General features: G+C 37.4%; 1 protein-coding gene and 1 pseudogene across 10 annotated transcripts in view; one reads left to right on the top strand and one right to left on the bottom strand.

Moving 5' to 3' along the window:
* Window positions 1–19,204, bottom strand: part of PIAS2 (protein inhibitor of activated STAT 2) — a 101,570-nt gene that overhangs the window by 5,569 nt on the left and 76,797 nt on the right. For 9 of the 10 annotated variants that reach the window (XM_058692193.1, XM_058692187.1, XM_058692188.1 and 6 more), the window contains 5 exons: window positions 16,196–16,356; window positions 14,859–14,992; window positions 13,064–13,235; window positions 6,548–6,687; window positions 1,675–1,712 (listed from right to left, as the gene is read on the bottom strand). In XM_058692193.1, coding sequence (XP_058548176.1) covers window positions 1,675–1,712; window positions 6,548–6,687; window positions 13,064–13,235; window positions 14,859–14,992; window positions 16,196–16,356 — 645 coding nt within the window. Of the gene's footprint in view, window positions 1–1,674; window positions 1,713–4,395; window positions 4,625–6,547; window positions 6,688–13,063; window positions 13,236–14,858; window positions 14,993–16,195; window positions 16,357–19,204 lie in introns of those variants that run through there. The other variant, XM_058692195.1, reaches the window with a different exon arrangement.
* LOC131489826 (small ribosomal subunit protein eS25-like) lies at window positions 7,863–8,307 on the top strand (annotated as a pseudogene).

Raw genomic sequence — 19,204 nt, 5'->3', positions numbered from 1 at the left:
AGAGATACTAAGTTACCAAACAGTAACTTAAAACTGAAGTTTTTTTCACTACACCATCTTCCAAAAAATCTTAAAATGGCAACGACAGCCCCAGGCTCACGCTGCCAATCAGTGGAAGAGCAACGACCGAAATGTAGGCTGCCTGACAGAAAAAGTAGTTCAGTGTTTAGCATGGGTAACGGTCTTGGTTCATCCATAAAATAAACGTCATACACAAAGAGATCAAAGGGATACTGGTTAAGGGGGGAGAGCGTTTCGGGTGCTCTAAAGAGAGTAGACTTCTAAGGCATTAAACTTCTTTAAAACTGAATCAATTCTGATTTTCCGCTAAACAATCTGGAAAAAAGCCCAGAAACTTATATTTTATTTCTACTTCCTCTCAGGCAGTTTTTGACTGTCTAGTAGTAAAAAGGTACTCTCTTCATTTATAAGATGAATGCTAGATACCACAGTTCTGCTATCAATAGGCTCTACGAATTCTTGTCATACTCAGGGTGCAGCCATTTTACCTCTAACCATGTGTATCTAACCACGTGTATTGGCACGTATCTGCACAAAGGTAACAGGGCCTAAGGTGGGGGGGGGGGGTACTATGGAGGTAAAGGAGGACAAATCTAAGGATTCTAAGGAAAACGGAAGGCACAACCTTACCCTTCTACTGGCTTATCAAATAAGTTAGCCTGACACTAAGGATGCCAAATAGCACTATGAAATCAAAATCCTATGGGTTCTAAGATCATTTTTTAGAAGGGTGGTTCTCATAAGATTCAGTAATATTTCAAGCCTGAAGAATGCATTTCCTAGAAAGATATATAGATACTTTTGCTATAGAATCTACTAATGTAACAGAGTTGACTCAGAGTGAGAAGAAATTCCTCACTCTGCACACGTTATCCTGGGCCCAAATTTCCAGTGTTGTTGGCGTGATCAGATACAGAGTACGGACACAGGAGGCCGGTATAAGACTTGTGGTTAGCGGCCTCTGCAGCCTATGAAGCAGTGCTCTGTGGGTCTTCCTCTGGCCCTCCCTACCTGCAACAATTCTCTCAAAGTCACTCTCTGCTTCACTTTCCCCATCTGCTTTCCCCATGCCTTTCCCTTCTCCCCCTGTTCTGCCTCTGATATATACGTCCGTCAGTCCACATTTACTATTGGGTCCCTGGGATCCTCGAGTTTCTTACTGCTGACAGAGAAAACCGGAATGATCGGTTTACAGCAACTTTGGATTGGGGCATCCCCAAAGTCTGTATCTGATGGCCTTTAAAAACAAGGAAGAATCAAGCTAATGATTCAGGACTGTTGAATCAGCTTCCACTATTTTCTATGCATAGAACGAGTGCTTCACAGATAATCTCTGAAATTTTAACTTCAGTCATCAGCACTGCTTCCCCTCACTTTAATCACCCAAATGCTTGTAAGAAATGCTAACTGATTCGGAAAACTAAATAAAATATAATTAAAAATTCAGGTATTAAGTCAAAATATCATAAATTTAAAAACAGCAACTGTAGTCCTCCAAATAAAATTGTGAAATATTTACATAGAAATTCCTTTCCATCAAGTTAAGTAACTGCAAGTTGACTGTCCTGATTTTATGCAACTGGTCATTTTTTAGTTAGTATGACATAACCAACAATCAAATACAAATTAGTTGCTTAAATTCAGGATACATACCTGGGGATCAACTGGAATAAGGGAAAGAAAATCCAAACCTAAAACAAAAATGTTTTGTTAATAGTTGTCTCATAGTTTGGAGACAAGAATTATTTCCCCAAATCATTTTGTATTTATCATGAGTCATACAACATTTGGGGTAAGTGCTTACCATTCTGCCACAGAGAAGTTCAATACCATGATCAGTGAGATTTAGATGCGTAAAACCCCAAAATGAACATATTCCCTCACAAAACAACTGGAAAAACCACCACCCAGAGACTTAAAGGGAGCAGTCCAAAAACTGCCAGAGGAGGACTAGTCAAAGTCAACTTTTCCCCTTCATCATTTAATAGAATGAGAAGCAATAAAAATGATGAGAGAATGATCTGGATTCGGACTATTAAAAAAAAAAAAACATACTTAGGCTCTTAAAAGATACTTCACATTTATTTTTTTAGAAATACACCAACCACATTGAGCTTCAACTAAAGTAGCACTTCTTAAACAGAGATCCATTTCATGGATTGCTCTCTGTCACTCTGTCCCCACATCAAGAGTAGTACACAGTTCAGTGCTCTGCACAAAGCAAGCACCTGGTTAACTGCTGCTCGCTAACAAGCCAAATGTTAGGGTTTACTGGTTTATAAGCTAATGCAGTTTTCTGAACCAAAGATCTGGGACTCTCCAATTAAGCTTTAGAAACAGGAATGTGGAAAAGGTTGCCCAGTAATACCATTTTAAAGTATTAAAATTGTAACAATAAACAGTAAAAATTTTCAGATGTGAAAAGTCTAGCAATAAACTTCAAAGTCAGTTCCTCTAAACCTCCCTAAATTTCAAAACACTAAAAAAAAAAAAAAAAAAAAAAAATCACATACTAGGTATAGGTCAGTGAGACAGGCCAATTTCTGGTTCAATTCTATGAATTTTTATATGCTAGCATTCAATGTCACCTCAAATATAACGATCATACAGAATACAAGTCTGATATTAGACTGTTACTCAAAATAGAAAATATCTGTGGAAATGATATTTAATATATTAAATAACCAATATGAATAATTTATAACTCTTTTAAAGTATATTTATTCCCTTATAATCTCTTAGGATATGGTAAAAATGCTTATCAAGTGATACACGCTATAGCACCAATCATTTCAATGAAATCAGTTTCTAAAGCATCTTTAAAAACTGTTAATATGATTTTTCACTCCATATGCCTGTCACTAGCTATATGATACAATGGAATTTGAGCCAAAACTGGACAAAGGGGATCACAACGAACTTTTCCAACGACTTCCCCATTAAACTGATACTCACTAGATGACATCTCAATAAGCCAAGAGTTTCTTCACATTAACATTGTTCAGCAAATCCTGTGCTTCTGAAGAGAGTAACTCAAAATCTGTCTAGCCCTTATAGTACCTTTTGAATTTTATATAGTCAACATCTCATACTATTGACCAAGTCACAAAGACAGTTTATTGGCATGTCTTTTAATTGACTTAATTTTATTAATTTGGTTTTGCTTCAAATGGTGTAACATTTTTCTCTTTAGAATAGCTTCTGCTTTTTGTAGCTTAATTTTATATGTTCAATCACTTTTAATGTCTGTTCAATCACTCAGTCCATTTGAATAACTTAAACCTTTTGTCTACGGCCATACCACCCTGAACGCGCCCGATCTCATCTGATCTCGGAAGCTAAGCAGGGTCGGGCCTGGTTAGTACTTGGATGGGTGAATAACTTAAACCTTTTTTTTTTTTTTATAAAGCTAAAGGAAGGAAGTATTAATATCTCTTGCAATATTGTGTATTGGAGCCAAATCACTCAAAAATGCTCATTTTCTACATGTTTAAATATCCCCACTTCATAACCAGTTGAGATAAATATACAGGCTTGATATAGTCTTCAAACGGTTTGTGCAGCTCCAGCACTGGAGGCTGCCCGGCAAGGTGCAAAGATGCTTCACTTTTTCATTAGTTCAATTCTCCGCTCTTCAGATGTACTCTAATTGTCTTTGATGATCATTTCATGTGTGCCAGTCAATATATACCGATGAGAGATTTAAGACACTTGATCTGTATCTTTTGACACTTTATCCAAAGATAACTGAATATGGTGACTTATAAAATGCCGTAATAAGACACCTAGAAATGTTTCTAAGTTTGGTTAAACTTGACTTTCTCCCTAGCATTACGCAGATGCTCTCTATACAAAATCCAACATTGTAATGAAATACTTTCACTGAAACCATTTTTTCTCAAACACTAACACTGAGGTTTGATGCGGTATTTCAGATGTTATTCCTTCTGACAAAAAAACTTTAAACTATTATCAAAGTCCTGCATTTTACATATTAAGTATACTATTAAAACTCTTACACGAAACAGATGAGGTTTCATGAATACTGATTAAAACATTACTGCCTTGTTTTTGTAAGTTTAGTAAAATGCTGTTTTCTTATTTCACCGTAAGTTTCAATTGCAGTATGTTGTATTGATAGGTTTTTACGCCCACCTACATATTTCATGGGTGAAAACGCTCAATTATTTTTAACTAAAAAGCAGGTAGTGTTAAAAATTCAGATGGTACATTCTAAATGTTTTATTAACACTGATGAAATTGCAGTTTCTGGATTTTAAATGCTTCTTTAAGTGAAACTGACTCTACATGTCTTATTAATAACACCACATTTTCCTTACTTGAGCCATGAACTTTAACAAAACATTAAGTATGTAAATGTTTAGCACTTTCCAATTTTAATGTACAACTTTTGAGCACCATTCACACCTGACAATATGGCACTAGCAATAATAAGGCAGTCATATTCTTTCTTGAAATAATCAAGCTGTTTTCCATTCCATAAATACAAATTTTTTGTTTTATTTTGTAATTCATTGTTGCACAGTATCAGAAGATGATCCAAGCTGCAGTTCATTATTAATATCATTTCTTCTTTGTTCTCCTGCAGATTCAGAAGATTCATATTTATGATGTTTAAAAGGAATGTTAAGAAATGTATTAAAACTTTGTCATCTCTCCATTCTTGTTCTATTTAATATTTTATTATAAATTATTAAATTTATAAATATGAAAACTCTGCACAGTAGGACTAATTACATAAAAATTATGCACAAAAATAAAACTAAAATGAGCACTAACTACAGAAGAGCACATTAACAATAAAACAAAGGAAAAACTAAACTATTTAGATGTAGCAATTACTGCATAATTCATAGATGATGACAAACTGGTAATTCTTCTGAAGTACAACAGACCCTATTCTGTTCAATTTATCAAACGGTAAGAAAGCAGGTCAACGTTCTAATAAGCAGTGTCACCATCCTAGTTCACACTCGCTAAGTATCAGCCCTGCATATCAGTCTTAGTTCCTTAATACCAGCTTGGAACGTATTTTACAAAATACACAGTTAACATAACTTATTGCTTCTTACACCTGCACTTGTTATAGTCTCCCCTTAGGCCCAAACTTTGAAATAATGTCAATTCTCCAAAATTAAAAATTCATCCAGACTCACATAATTTGAAAACAAATGATCTGTAAATTGTGGCTGTTCTATTCCTAAATGGCCAGGGTCGCTTTCGTAAACAAAAAGTTTTTTCAGGATTATTTGTGATTTCAAGGTCTTTAGGAAAACGAATCCTTCTGGAATGTTGGTTTGTAACACATATGAAGATGATACACACTCTTCAACCTCCTTTAAAACTAGCCACAGTTAAAGGAAAACTTGGCAGTTACGAACTAAGTATCTCTGAGTTTCCATCTGTCTTATGGACCATGAAACTGCCCCTGTACCTTAGAATCAAGCTTTGTATACAACAAATATTTTTTAATTGGTGCCCGCTGGACTTAACCAAGTTTTAAAATGCCAATTCCCCAAGTACATACGGAGTAAACATAGACAGTTAAGTAGGTTTTTTGAAATTTTTTGATAGATACTATTATTAGTCTATTCTTCTCCATTAAATTTTACTCAAACAATCTGAATAAATTTCAAGTGGCAAGATTACCCTGGGCCAGGTACCACAACTATCAACTGTTTCAACAACACAAATTTGGCCCAACAAAATATATGCTGTGCTTGAAATAAAGGCCTCATATAGAGGGATATGAAAAATAAATTGTAGGTCAAAAGTAACTTTACAAATCTAGAAAAGAAGATTATTAACAGGAAAAGAGAAGGGTATTCCACTAAAAGGGCCCTTCGGAAAGAAGGAAAGTCATGAATGTAAGAGGCACTGGCTTCAGCTTGCTCCAATTTGATTGATCAAAAATGCCTACAAAAACAATGGCTACGGAGGGAAGAAAAGTGGGGGGTCTGTGGGGGAGTTCCAAATTTTATAATATGGCCTTGGTTCTAAGGTTATTCAAGCAGCCTTGACTTTTTCAAAAGATATCCCTAAACATTAAGCAGTGCTCTAAGGAAAGAGCTGGTAGATCCTATTTTTACAGAGCACAAAAGCCTCACAGGGCAAAGCCACTGATAACGTTAACCCTGTGGTACACCAGTACGTTCTAAAGCTGTGATGGGCTACCGAGAAGATGATGAGGAAACACTCTACCGAACCTGCAAAGCTTCGATGACAAAGACAGTGTCTCCGAGTACAAATTCCTCATGAGGGAGAGCAACCCCTAAAGAAGTTTCCTACCGTCCTACTGGATTTCCTATCATCAGTAATCCACAGATTGCTCTGTAGTTAAAATGACAGGAATTGAATGTGATATATTAAAACAGATACGACTTTTATATGAAGGCTTCAAATTTCCTCAGTATTTCCGTTTAAATTGTAACACTACGTTCGCTCCACAGATTTAGAGGAAAAACAAATAAAACTTGGTAACAAAAGAAAACAACTCTTCACATACCTGGCAAATCTGATGACATGCTTGATATTGGCGTGTGGTGGAATGGTACTGAGTAGTCTGCTAATGAAGGCGGAATAGCAGCCGGATCAACCGAAGTCACACTGGGCACCCTTACAGAAGATGGCTGATACATGAGAACCCTGTTTTAAATAGCATGGGAAATTACAAACAATCTGGCTGTTAGTTCACAGGAGAGAAGGGCTGCACCACCGGGCATTCTCAGTCGTCAGCGCACTAAGTTTCAACACAACTACATGGCGGCTACTCACTACACAGTACTCCACTCTACTCTCCTCTTTCATAACAGTCTTCATTTTAACATGAACGTATGCTGGCTCTCAACAGCAGCTGTGACATAAGAGCAAGTTGGCATTAAAACATAGTGTGCGGTGCTGGAGGAATACATAAAACTTTCATCCACAGAGAGAAATATATTTTACATATGCTTTTATGAATGTATGTGTAACATGGATGTGGATATTAGTAACTGAATCTAGAAAGAAACTTAGAGGGGCACCTGGGGGGCTCGGCCGGTTAAGTGACTCTTGATTTCAAGCTCAGGTCATGATCTCACAGGTCACAAGACCATGCACCACATCAGGCTCTGCGCTGACAGTGTGGAGCCTGCTTGGGATTCTCTGTCTCTCCCTCTCTCTCTGCGCCTCCCCTGCTTTCACTTACTCACTCTCTCTTGCTCTCAAAATAAATAAACGTTAAAAAAAAGAAAAAAGAAAAAGTTAGAAATAAACTGAGGCCTCCTAAGATTGGATTTAAATCACGGCACCTTTATAAGTAAAGCTATTTATTATATACAGTTCAACCAGAGTTTCTTCCATTCTAACTTGAACTGTGTTAATTACTAGCAATCTTATCTGAGAATCACCTGAGGCAACATTGCCAATCCTAACGCCAGCCAACCTGCCGATAGGCAGCAATCAGAAATTAGAGTAAGATGATTTCTCAAGACTTAATATAAAACATCCAGAAATAAAAATGTTAAGTTACTATGATATCATGTACTCTAAGAGGGTTTATAGACTTTGAAATTAACTAATCATGCTACTAAGAATACAAATTAAATACACTTTAAAAATACATTAACTGATTGATACACACACACACACACACACACACACACACAATTACAGCTTTATAATTTCAAGAAGCAGTTTAGTTAATCATATTTTTTCTAATGCTCAGGAATAAAGAGATGATTTTGCATTCTTCCTATTGAGCTTTCATTTTCTCTTAGCCCAGGTTAAACAATTAGAACCTTACAAGACAGTATAAGCAATGTGATGGACCCTATGGCTGATGGTGGCCATCCCTTCTGGCCATCATCCTGGTGAGGCTGCAGTGGTAGCAGCTACTCTCTGAGCTTCCTGATGCCACCCAAGGACGACAAGAAGAAAAACAGGCAGGCAAATCAGACAAGAAAGGCAAAAGACCCACTGAACCAATCTGGGGGCAAGACCAAAAAAGAAATAGTCCAAAGGCAAAGTTTGGGATCTCAGATCACTAACCTGGTCTTGTTTGACAAGGCCACACGTGACAAACTCTGCAAGGAAGTTCCCATCTCTAACCCCAGCGGTTGTCTCTAAGAAATTGAAGATTTGCAATTCCCTGGCCAGGGCAGCCCCCTTCAGGAGCTCCTTAGTAAAGGACTCATTAAACTGTTTTCAAAACATAGAGTTCAAGTGATTTACACCAGAAACACCAAGGGTGGAGATGCCTTGCTGCTAGTAAAGAGGTATAAATAGGTTCCACCAACTGTACATTTTGAAAAATACAACTTTGTTATTAACTAAAAAAAAAAAAAAAAAAAGGAGAGGGGACAGAGACATAGGGACATTAATGCTGGCATCCCAAAGCACTGCCAATGAACTACTTACTATAAGCTTCATGAGAGAGGCACAGAATTATGTAGCTGGGAGGGACCATTACAAAAACGAAGCCAACAGAAACTTAGGACCATGGTCACAAAGCTAGACCAAGAGGACCGTGAGGACCTCTAGGCGTCCTTTCCTTTGGCTGGAACTCTTCTTGTCACTGCTCAGATTACTAAATACGAACGGTAAGAATTGATGACATGGTTTCATGACACTTTTCATACCCTAAACAACTGACAAAATATTTCATGACCTCAATTTAAACCTCAAACCATTTAAATAATCACAACCTATTTAGGCACTGGAGTCATTCTAAAACCAGTTTGCATGATGACACGAGGATCTTATCCAGCTCTTACTCTACACTCTCTGTCAAAAATATGGATGTCACTGGAAATGTGGAAAAGGAAGGCATCTTCAGAGTACATATATGGCTATGTTGACAACTGTGTTATTCTCAGAATAATGAATAAATAACACAGGTCAGAGTTCCGAAGTCTTAAAAGTGGATCCACCGGGAACAATACGCTTGAGACAATTAACAGAAGCCTGGCATTTCAAACACATTTTCCAGAGGTAGATGAAGATGGAAGTCATCATCCAAACAGCAACCTGCCTAACTTAGAATCAGAAGGCTTCCTGGTCTCCACTGTTACCTAGAGACCTAAAATCACAAGCAGGAGGTGAACAATACTAGAAAAGGCAGATTCTCTGGAGGGGGAAAGAACAAACTGGGGATGAGATCAAATAAGTTATGTTGTATTAAAACACATCTTTTCCTAGAAGTTTGAAAACAGTGGTGCTCTACAGGGATGAAAAGTACAACAAGTAATCACCAAAAGCGTTTTCAAATTACACATGATCCTACCATCAACATGGGAATACGTATCTGAAACAGGGGGCAGAGGGGGTAAAAAGGAAAGAGACTGGCGTGCTCATGCTGAGGAGGGGATTAAAAGAGTGGCTCTGATTATTCTATCTCATAGTATTAATATCTTAATCGTATTTTTTAAATGTAAGAGATAAGCTTTTGAAGACAGACACCCACACCCCCCCCCACACACACACGCATGTCTGTGCCTACCTTCCTCCTGCTCCCCCTTCTCTTTCTTTCATATCTCATACTGAAAGTGTCTTTTGTCTTGACCCTGAACTAAACCCTGAACTTGAATCAGATTTATAGGCGACAATAACAAAACTCCTTTCCTCCAAGCCCCATTACTTACACCTGTACAGTCAAGTCAGTGTCCCAACTCACTATCATCACAGTAACATCTAATTATTGCATAGGTTCTGACCTCATAACATGAAACTTTAAATGATTAAGTAACTACTCCTTGTTTCTCCAATACAAAACGCTGACTGTCACAATATGTGAAAATGTCAAAATCCAATGAAGGTACAAATTATTAGATCAACATCTAAAACCTCAGCAAACATCTGAAAAACTAATGTAGATTAATTTCTATTAGCTGAACTTTGTAACCATTAACACAAATTCAATTTTTATAGAATGGGTAAATTAGCCATTTGTTACCATTATCAAATTCTGTACTGGTAGCAGATTATGGTTTTAATCAGAATATTCACAAAGACAACATTCAGAAAGGTAAAGGATTCTACTGTCTATGCAAAAAATAGATGCATTTATAAAAATGGAATAACAGAGACCATGGAGAAATGTAAATGGCTATATCTGACGGAACTGTGGGTATAAAAATGTGATGCTATAAAGTAATAAGAAAAATTTAAAGTTTGTAACATGTTACTGCCTCCTCATGGAATTGGCAAATACATACACAGGCATATGTATACATTAGGTACATATGCCTAATGTATACATATGCCTGTGTATGTATCTGCTTGAAATTTTTGTAGCTTTACCTATAACATCACAGCACAAAGATAAACTGCTGGAACACTGCTGGACAGCAAATAGTATTCTACAATGTGCACTGGATCATGGAATTCATCATAGTTGGCCCACATTTAGATGTCTGAAAATGAGTTAACAGTTCAATACCTTGAATATTTATCCGTAAACCTGAAATTCCCTGTATGTTCCCAATTTATCATACAAGCATAAAAAAGACTCAATTTTGCTACCAATTGCTAATGAGTCTTAATCCACAGAAATACATATTTATCTCTATTCTTGTCCATTTCTGTCTTTAGAATACCTTATTAATGACAAAGCAATCATTCATTGGCTCAGAGAATGTGGTAGGGATACGATATTTAAAATTATCTTTCCATGTACAAAAATATCAGAGGTTTCTCTATGTCTTAGGTTAAGGTGTCGGTCTCTTCTGATTGGTACTGTATGATGCATTTAAGGACTACAGTAGGTACATAAGGAGAGAGGCTAAAAGGATTCCCGTCAAAATGTTAACACAGGTTATGTCTAGGTGGAATGCATTCTACTTCTTGATGCACTGTGAAATTGTTCTTAAGAGTAATTTTTACTAAAACAGTACCTCCTAAAAAATAACTGCTCACACCTCTGGGATTTAACTGAAGGCAAGTTTTTCCTGCTTTCTTATTCTCTATTCTTTCTCATTTGCTTACTATCACTGGCCAAGAAGTCATATGATAAACTTCTACAGCAATGGAAAACCATGAAAATGTTGGATGCTGAGCCACAAGACAGAATATGGAAAGGAAGACCAGGAACAAAACCAGAAAAGCATTAAGACTTGGAAAGGATTACAGAGGTGACCTAATCACAGCATAAGTCTGGATCCATGACACCCGCTGGGACAGGTGGCATCCACTCTACCTCGACACAGAAGAGGTGATTTTAGTATAAAACATCAACTTTCCTAGTGTTCAGCTCCTATGGAAAGTCTTTCCATGTTATCTTTTCCTCCAATGGACTTAGATCTCCCAAATATTGTAACAAAGAATAAACTTAATCCTCTTCATCAACGATTCTCTTTTAAGAATTACAAGATATTCGCACATTCACATATTCTCTTGTCCTGGTTTAACAACTTCGGTCCGTAGACCCATCCATCCATCATGTTACAATCTGCACAATTTACCAGCCTGTTCTCATCTCCTGATGATCAACACGGACTAAGATGGTATTAAGTGAAAATAACTTAGACATAAACAGAATAAAACTAGCATGGGTATATATCCTGGACACTATGCTTCTTTCATTAACGTAGCCTAAGAATAAATCAGCTCCAGAGTGGTAAACCTTTCAAACCATTGTGAATTCTAACATTTCAAAGAGTTCCTATCAGGAATGGCTACTGATGAACTAAATACCTTTCCAGAATCCACTAAGATGACTTCACAGTCATCCTTATGACAAGATTCATTTTATCAATGTATTTCCTAATAATAAAGCATTCCTGAAGGTACCCTACTTTGTCCTAAGGATGGATATTGTTTGAATATACAATTAAATGATTTCCTAAGATTGAACTGAGAACTCTCATGGAGTTTTCTAATATGAGCCAGCTTCATTCTGTACGGTTGTTAATGTACAAATCTCATTTGGGTACTAGGAATTATGTTGATTTCATGGAACGAGCTGGGTAGCTGCAACTCACAGACTTTTTAAAGCAAAATGCAGAGAAGTCCATTTATATAACATGTCTAGAACAGGCAAATTCATACAGATGGAAAGAAGATCAACAATTGCCTAGTTTAGGGGTATGAATGGGGATTAACTGCAAATGAACAAGAGAGAAGTTAACTAGGTGTTGGAAATATTCTACAACGGAATTATGATGATGACTGGACAACTGAATTTATTAGAAATCAATGAACTGGGCAACTTAATAGTTAAGACGGGACACTTTTATGGTATATAAGTAACGACCCAATAAAGCCATTAGAAAAAGTAAGTGCACTGAGAGGCCCAAAGGACAAGACTGGCACACCCAAGTCTGAAACAATATGTTCAAGGAATGTCAAGGGAACCCTCTGTTACTTTCTTGCAGGTTCCAAAATTTTTTAGAAGCACCTATTGCTAAGTATTCAGACCTGTCACTATACAGGACAGTAACAGCTTCTACCAGATGAATCATAAAAACTACATGCTAGAATGCATTTACTTGCCCATAGTTTGCCCTGGAGAGGATGAAAAGGGAAGGCAATCAATTTAACTCTTTCCTTATCTTACTGAAACCTGAAAATAATTTTATGAGGTAGGCATCATTTAACCCCATTTTACAGAACACAAAAAAGAGGCTCAAACAAGTATTTCATCCAAGATCACAGGACGAGTATGCAATGGTGTCAAAATCGGAATCCACACTTGTTAGATTCCCAATTCCACACTCCATTTTACACCAGGCTTCCTCATGTTGTTCTGTGACGCCAAATATACTCCTTACAAATTGGTTCAAGAAAATGACAAAAAGGATCAAATATGAAATAAATACTTAGACATGAGAAGACCTGAACTCTCACTTCCCAAAGATGTAAATAATTTCATCAAAATTTTCTTTCCTTTAAACAATGTGCTCTCTTGAAAAGATTTCAACTGAACAAAGGCAAATTAAAAGAGCCTTCTACGGTTATGCAACTCTCAAAGAGACATTTACAAACCTATACCAAGAACAGTTAGTTCCAAGTGTAATAAACAATAGTGAACTATAAATTAACAAACCCTTTGGTTGGGCTGCTTTGTGTTTCTGACATAAAGATGCATTTCCTTTTGGCAGGAGGGTCTTCCTCTTCATCAGAAGAGCTTTCTATAGTCAAGTCAATAACATCCACTTTCTTCTTGCTTGTCTCATTGGCTACAGTCACTGAACAAGGCTTACTGAGGACACTTGAACCTGATGTAGGGAAGAGAAGGAAAAGAAAAAAAAAAAAAATCAAAGGTGCAATACACATCCAGGAGAATATACAGCCAGTAAAAAGCCACATACTCTGCTCTATGGATGGAGACTAACTCCTTAACTCTGGGCATCTATCTATAAAATGACTGCTCACCTGGGAGAAAAGGTGAGCTCTATGCCCTGCCAGACAGTCAAAACCTCCTTTGGACAGCATGCTCTTAGCTATCTCCCCAGTACTGCCAAAAAATCTGTTCAGATCCTGCTGCCCAAGCTGTCTCCCCAGGTAAGCAATCATTTTACAGACAGCCTGGGGTTAGGGGTCCAATCTCCAGTCACAGACAAAAGTATGTGGCTTCACTAGCTGTGTATTCTCATAGACGTGTGGCAGTGTTGAGTCAGAATCAGGCACTTCCATTACAGCAAAGCAGTACCCATGTCAAAGCATGTATAGGCCCCTCTCTGTAAGCCAAAACTGGATAAAAATGTTCACCTCGATGAACTGAAAAAACTCCAAACCTCTCATTTAAGTTATTCAGATATTTGAAGCTCTTCTTATCAACCATCTACTGATCACTTAGGTTCTCCTTTCTGCCCACATATACCTACCATATGTTAACTCACCATTTCACAGAAATTACATTATGCCCTATAATCTGTTTAACAGAAAACTAAGGCTGGCTGATAGTGGAAAAGCAGCAGCAACTACTCAACTAAATCACTATTCTTCTCAAAGATGAGGGAAACCTTGATCATTCTACCTACAGGTTCGGTAACAATCAAGGAGAATGATTTCTTTTTTTTTTAAATAGGCTCCATGCCCAATGGGGGCTTAAACTCATGACTCTAAGATCAAGAGTCCCATGTTTTACCAACTGAGCTACCCAGGTGCCCCAAAAGAATGACTAATAGTGACATAAAATAGTGACTTTTACTTTTTACTCTGAATACTCACTATTCATTATATTGTTAGAATGTCAAATATAATCAACACAAAACTCAAATGCAGTGAGTGGACATGGTCAGATAAGAAGAGACATTCAGTTCACCTATGGGTTCAATTATTATAACTGTCCCTTAGTTTCCCCACTCAGTGTGGGCAGATATAGGGAGTTGAAGGTTAAGCATACATCCTAGGTAAAGGCAACGGTCAAATTTCTTCCCACAAAGAAATGGAAACAGTCTGTTCACTTCGTTAGCAACTAACCTGTGAGCACCTGCGTCTACCTTCCATTGATGGATTATGTGGCCTAAGGACACCTAAACTTGGGGTTTCCCCCAAAAGTTTCAAAAAAAATTCCGAAAGCTATCCATAAAAATGTCATTTATAACTTTTCACTCTGTAACAAACACATTATATTAAAATGACTTGGGGTGATTATTTCATTTACTTTATATATGACAAATATACTACGAAAAAGCTAATTATAAGGTGACATACACTTTACCAAATTTCTTAAGGTAAGACTAAAAACCGCTTGAGGGCAATTACGTATGTAACAGACGATCAAAAGATATAGTTCACAAACAAAGCTCCAAATGCAGGTCTAGTGGCCAAAGTAACGATAAAGACAACGGTGCAGGGGTCTCATTGCTTTGCTCTCCGTGGCTATCTGCACATACTTTCTATCTTTGTACACGGCTGGCTGGACACTTTCATAGCTTCTTTCTTCGGTCTCATTGGACACCAAGTGCCATCTTCTTGGAATTTGATCTCATCCACATCAGAACAGTCATTGAGAATTTCCATGAAAAGCCTATAAACCAATTAAGAAGTGCATAAATGTAATCCATGGCTTTGTTCAAAGGTGAGCTAAGTAACACATACCGCCTTGGAGACAAAAGTGATGCTATCTGACCTTTTTGTTTGTTTTGGTGTTTCAATACTTCACACTTCACAACAGCTCTTACACACACACCCCCCCTTCCCCTCCTAGGTTTTAGATCTTTAAGGGGTTTACTGAATATCATCTAAGAAACCAGTTGACTAAATAGATACCTGGAGCCTCCCAGCCAGGACTGGTAGTAAAGAGCAACCTCCAGCATAACATACAAAACAGACATGAGCAAATATAAAGGTTATTATACAAAAAATAATTCATAAGCTTATTATCAAGAAAAAATGTCATGGGGTGGGGAAAGGAGCATTAGGGCCATTAAAAAGTCTCAATAAATTTAAAAGAACTCAGCATACAAATTATGTTCTATGACCATAATGAAATCTGAATCTTCAGAAAAATATGTGGAAAACGCCCAAATATTTGGAAACTAAACAAAACCACCAATGAGACAAAGAAAACATAAAAACATAAATTAGAAGGTATTTTGAACTGAATATGAAAATTAATAAAATTTGTGGAATATAGCTAAAGCAGTACTTGAAGGAAATGTTATAGCATTAATCTTCTTATATTAGGAAAGGACTCAAATCAAACCTCAGCTTCTACCTAAAGGAAACTAGAGAGCAAATTAAAATGAAAGTACACACAAAAAGGGAAACAACAAAGAACAGAAACAAATAAAATAGAAAAAGAGGAAAATCAATCAAAACAAAAGGCTAACAACCTCCAGTAAAACTGACAACCTTCTGGTCAGACTGAAGCTCACTCAGAAAGAAACAGATCACCTGAGGAACCCCACGTATATTAAAGAAACTGCATTTGTAGTGAAAAACTTTACCACAAAGAAAACCCCAGTCCCAACCATCTTCACGGGGGGATTCTACCAAATATTTGAGGAGACAAAATACCACCACTTCCCAACTCATTTGTATGGGGCCAGGATTACTGTAGTATTAAAACCAGACAAAGGCATTACAAGAAAGCAACAGACGAATATCCCTCATGAAATTTAGCAAAACAAAGCCAATGATAAAAAGGATAACATGATGCTAGACTACAAGTTACATGAGACTGTACTGCACGTTTCCACAGCTAACACTTATGCTGGGATACACTTACCCATCTAAAATTAGACTTTCATAGGCAGCCTTTTTGTCGCACACAGGACAAATCCAGGTGGGCTTCTTCTCATTCATTTGCAGATAAAGGGCAGCATCAAAACACTGTAGATGTGTACAAGTCACTGCACGGCATGGGATCGTCAGCCTCATTTTCCCTAACTACAGAAAGGGAAGACAACAGGGGAAACCTTTCAGAAAGGGTAGCAAAGCCTCAAAGGCAAGAGTCGGTCATAAAAGTCTGAAAAGATCTCACAAGAAGATCAAAATGAAAAAGATTTTCAAACCAGAATTTCTTTCTAATCAAGATCACTACATATATTATTTGTGTTCACTCACTGCCCTATGACTTTTAAAAGACTATTTCAGGGGCACCTGGGTGGCTCAGTGGGTTAAGCAAGCATCCGACTCTTGATTTCAGCTCAGGTCATGATCTCACAGTTTGTCAGTTCAAGTACCACATTGGGCTCTTCACTGACAGTGTGGAGCCTGCTTGGGATTCTCTCTCTACCTTGCTCTCTGCCCCTGCCCTGCTTGCACTCTCTCCCTCTCTCTCAAAATAAATAAACATTTAAAAAAAATAAATAAAAGCCCATTTCACTTTTTGAAAATAATTAACACGTAAATTCAGAGGCAGAGAAAAATACATATACAACAAAAACCTGTCTCTTTCTCACCTGTTACCCTGTTTAGAGGGAACCACTATTACCCACCTCTTGTATGCTCTTTCATAGATATTCTATGTATAACCCAGTGTGTATTTTAAACATACATTTTCCCATAAATGGTGGCAAGCAATACACACAATTCTGTGCCATCTGTCACATAATACAACTTAATCATTATTTCACGTATATTCAGTACATAAAAAGCTACCATGGTATGAAGACATAATTGATGTGAAGTACGTGATATGAATGATCATTATTTACTTAACCAGTACCATCCCCTGGTGATGGACATTTAAATTGTTCCTAATATTTTATCACTACAAATGATGCTGTAATAAATAACTATAGGCTAAATTCCCAGAAGTGATATTTTTGGGTCCAAAGGGAAAGTGCATTTGTGATTTCTGTCATACTAACAAACTGTATTGATTTATGCATATACGTGCATTAATGAGCTTGGTTCCCCTCAACTTTGTCAACACAGTCCTATTAATTCACTTTGATCTCTACCAATCTGATAAGTGAAAACCACCCCATTATAATTGTGAACTACATTTCTCTTATTATAAGTGAAGCTGAGCTTATTTTTACTTTTTATTTTTAGAGAGTGAGAGAGTGAGTATGCGAGTGGGGCAGGAGGAGACAGAGAGAATCTTAAGCAGGCTCCATGCTCAGTGCAGAGCCCGATACAGAGCTCGAGCCCATGACCCTGGGATCATGACCTGAGCTGAAATCTACTCACCCAGCCAGGTGCCCTGTTCTTTTTTACTTCTGAGAGTTATCTGTGTTTCCAAGAGCAGTCTATACATAACCTTTTCTCCTTCCTGGTTGGCTATTAGTCTTTGGTTATTTATCTACAGAAGCTTTACGTTAAGTCAGCTTCGTGTATGTGATATGAATTGCAAATGTGTTTTTTTATTTACCAAAATGTTTTACTTGTGTATAATCTCATGTGCTGATATTCCAATATACTTTTATATAATTCAGTGCTCTGTTCAATTCTTATTCCAATTGGGAGAGGTACACCAACATCAAGACACACACCCAGATTAGACAGAGTCTTTCAACAACCTTCCCAATACATTTCCTTTACAGAGAACCTATCAGTTTATGACCAGCTCTCTGTTATTCTGACAGAAAATGTGTTTCTCCCACTATGGACTCTAAACTCCACAAGGACAAGGTCCACGTCACTGTTCACCACTATAATCCAAGTGTCTCAGCACAGTACCTGGCACACAGCATATGCGCAGTATTTGCTGAGCAGATGGTAGAACAAATGGAAAAAGACGGGGAGAGTGGCAAAGGGAACAAAGGGGAGAAAAGGGAGGAAGGAAGGACTTCTTTATATGCCCTCTAAAGTCCAGAAGAATTCACAGCAAAATTACATCGTTAACTTTGCCTGAGGGGTAGGATTTTTAGACTGTTCCTGTTTGGTTTTTTTTCCCTTTTGGTTTACCTCTTATTTCTTTCTCCTAAAATGAACATTTGGTTATTTTGTAATTCAAAAGAAAATAATGTAGCCAGGCCATCATCACAGCCATAGCTAATGTTTGTACAGTTCTACTTACACCCGAAGTGCAACGATGAGTGTATTTATTAATCCTAGTGAGCTTTTAAACCTAACAAGTGTGCTACACGATCCATCTATATTATCATCCGCCCCTGAGAACACTGAGGCACAAAGAGGGTAGATAATGACGACCACTGCAAAGTCAGAAAGTGGCAGGGCCAAATGTGAACCAAGCAGCCCTGGCTCCAGAGTCTATACTCCTGATCACTGTGCTGACTCCATCTGAGGTCTAACTAGAATTCTAAACGGGATCTTAGAAGTTACCATGATTCGTGCAAGTATGTAGCACAAACAACTCATTATTTAAGGCAGAAAAAAAGTGAGAATAGAACTAAAATAGGCAATTTCTCTTCTTATGATACTCGCTATGTTTTCCCTTCCTTTAAATAACAAATTATCCCTTAAGTGATGTAGAATCTTACTGTGTGCTAAGGAGTTTTACATAAACTTCACATAATTTTCATAACAACCCTATGATTCCAGAAAGAGTAGTAGCTATATTAATGCTTTTGAAATGAAGTTGCTGAGGCTACATGAGACTACAAACACCACACTCACTGAGACACAGTGGCTGGAGCTAGAACACAAACCCAAATGTTTTTCACTTCCATGAGAACCCTCCTAGTTTTTACATCATACATGGTCCCGGTTCTCAGTTTTTAATTATCTATCCTTCCCAATTTTGCTAACAGTTTTTGTTCTGTTAGGAATGGATTTAGCACCTAATGAGATGATCACAGGGGTTCCCTCCCACCTTTCAATTATA

This window comes from Neofelis nebulosa, chromosome 11 (assembly GCF_028018385.1).
Source record: "Neofelis nebulosa isolate mNeoNeb1 chromosome 11, mNeoNeb1.pri, whole genome shotgun sequence".
NCBI lineage: Eukaryota > Metazoa > Chordata > Mammalia > Carnivora > Felidae > Neofelis > Neofelis nebulosa.
Note: the sequence above shows the minus strand (reverse complement) of the source record. Positions and strands in the feature narration are given on the sequence as shown.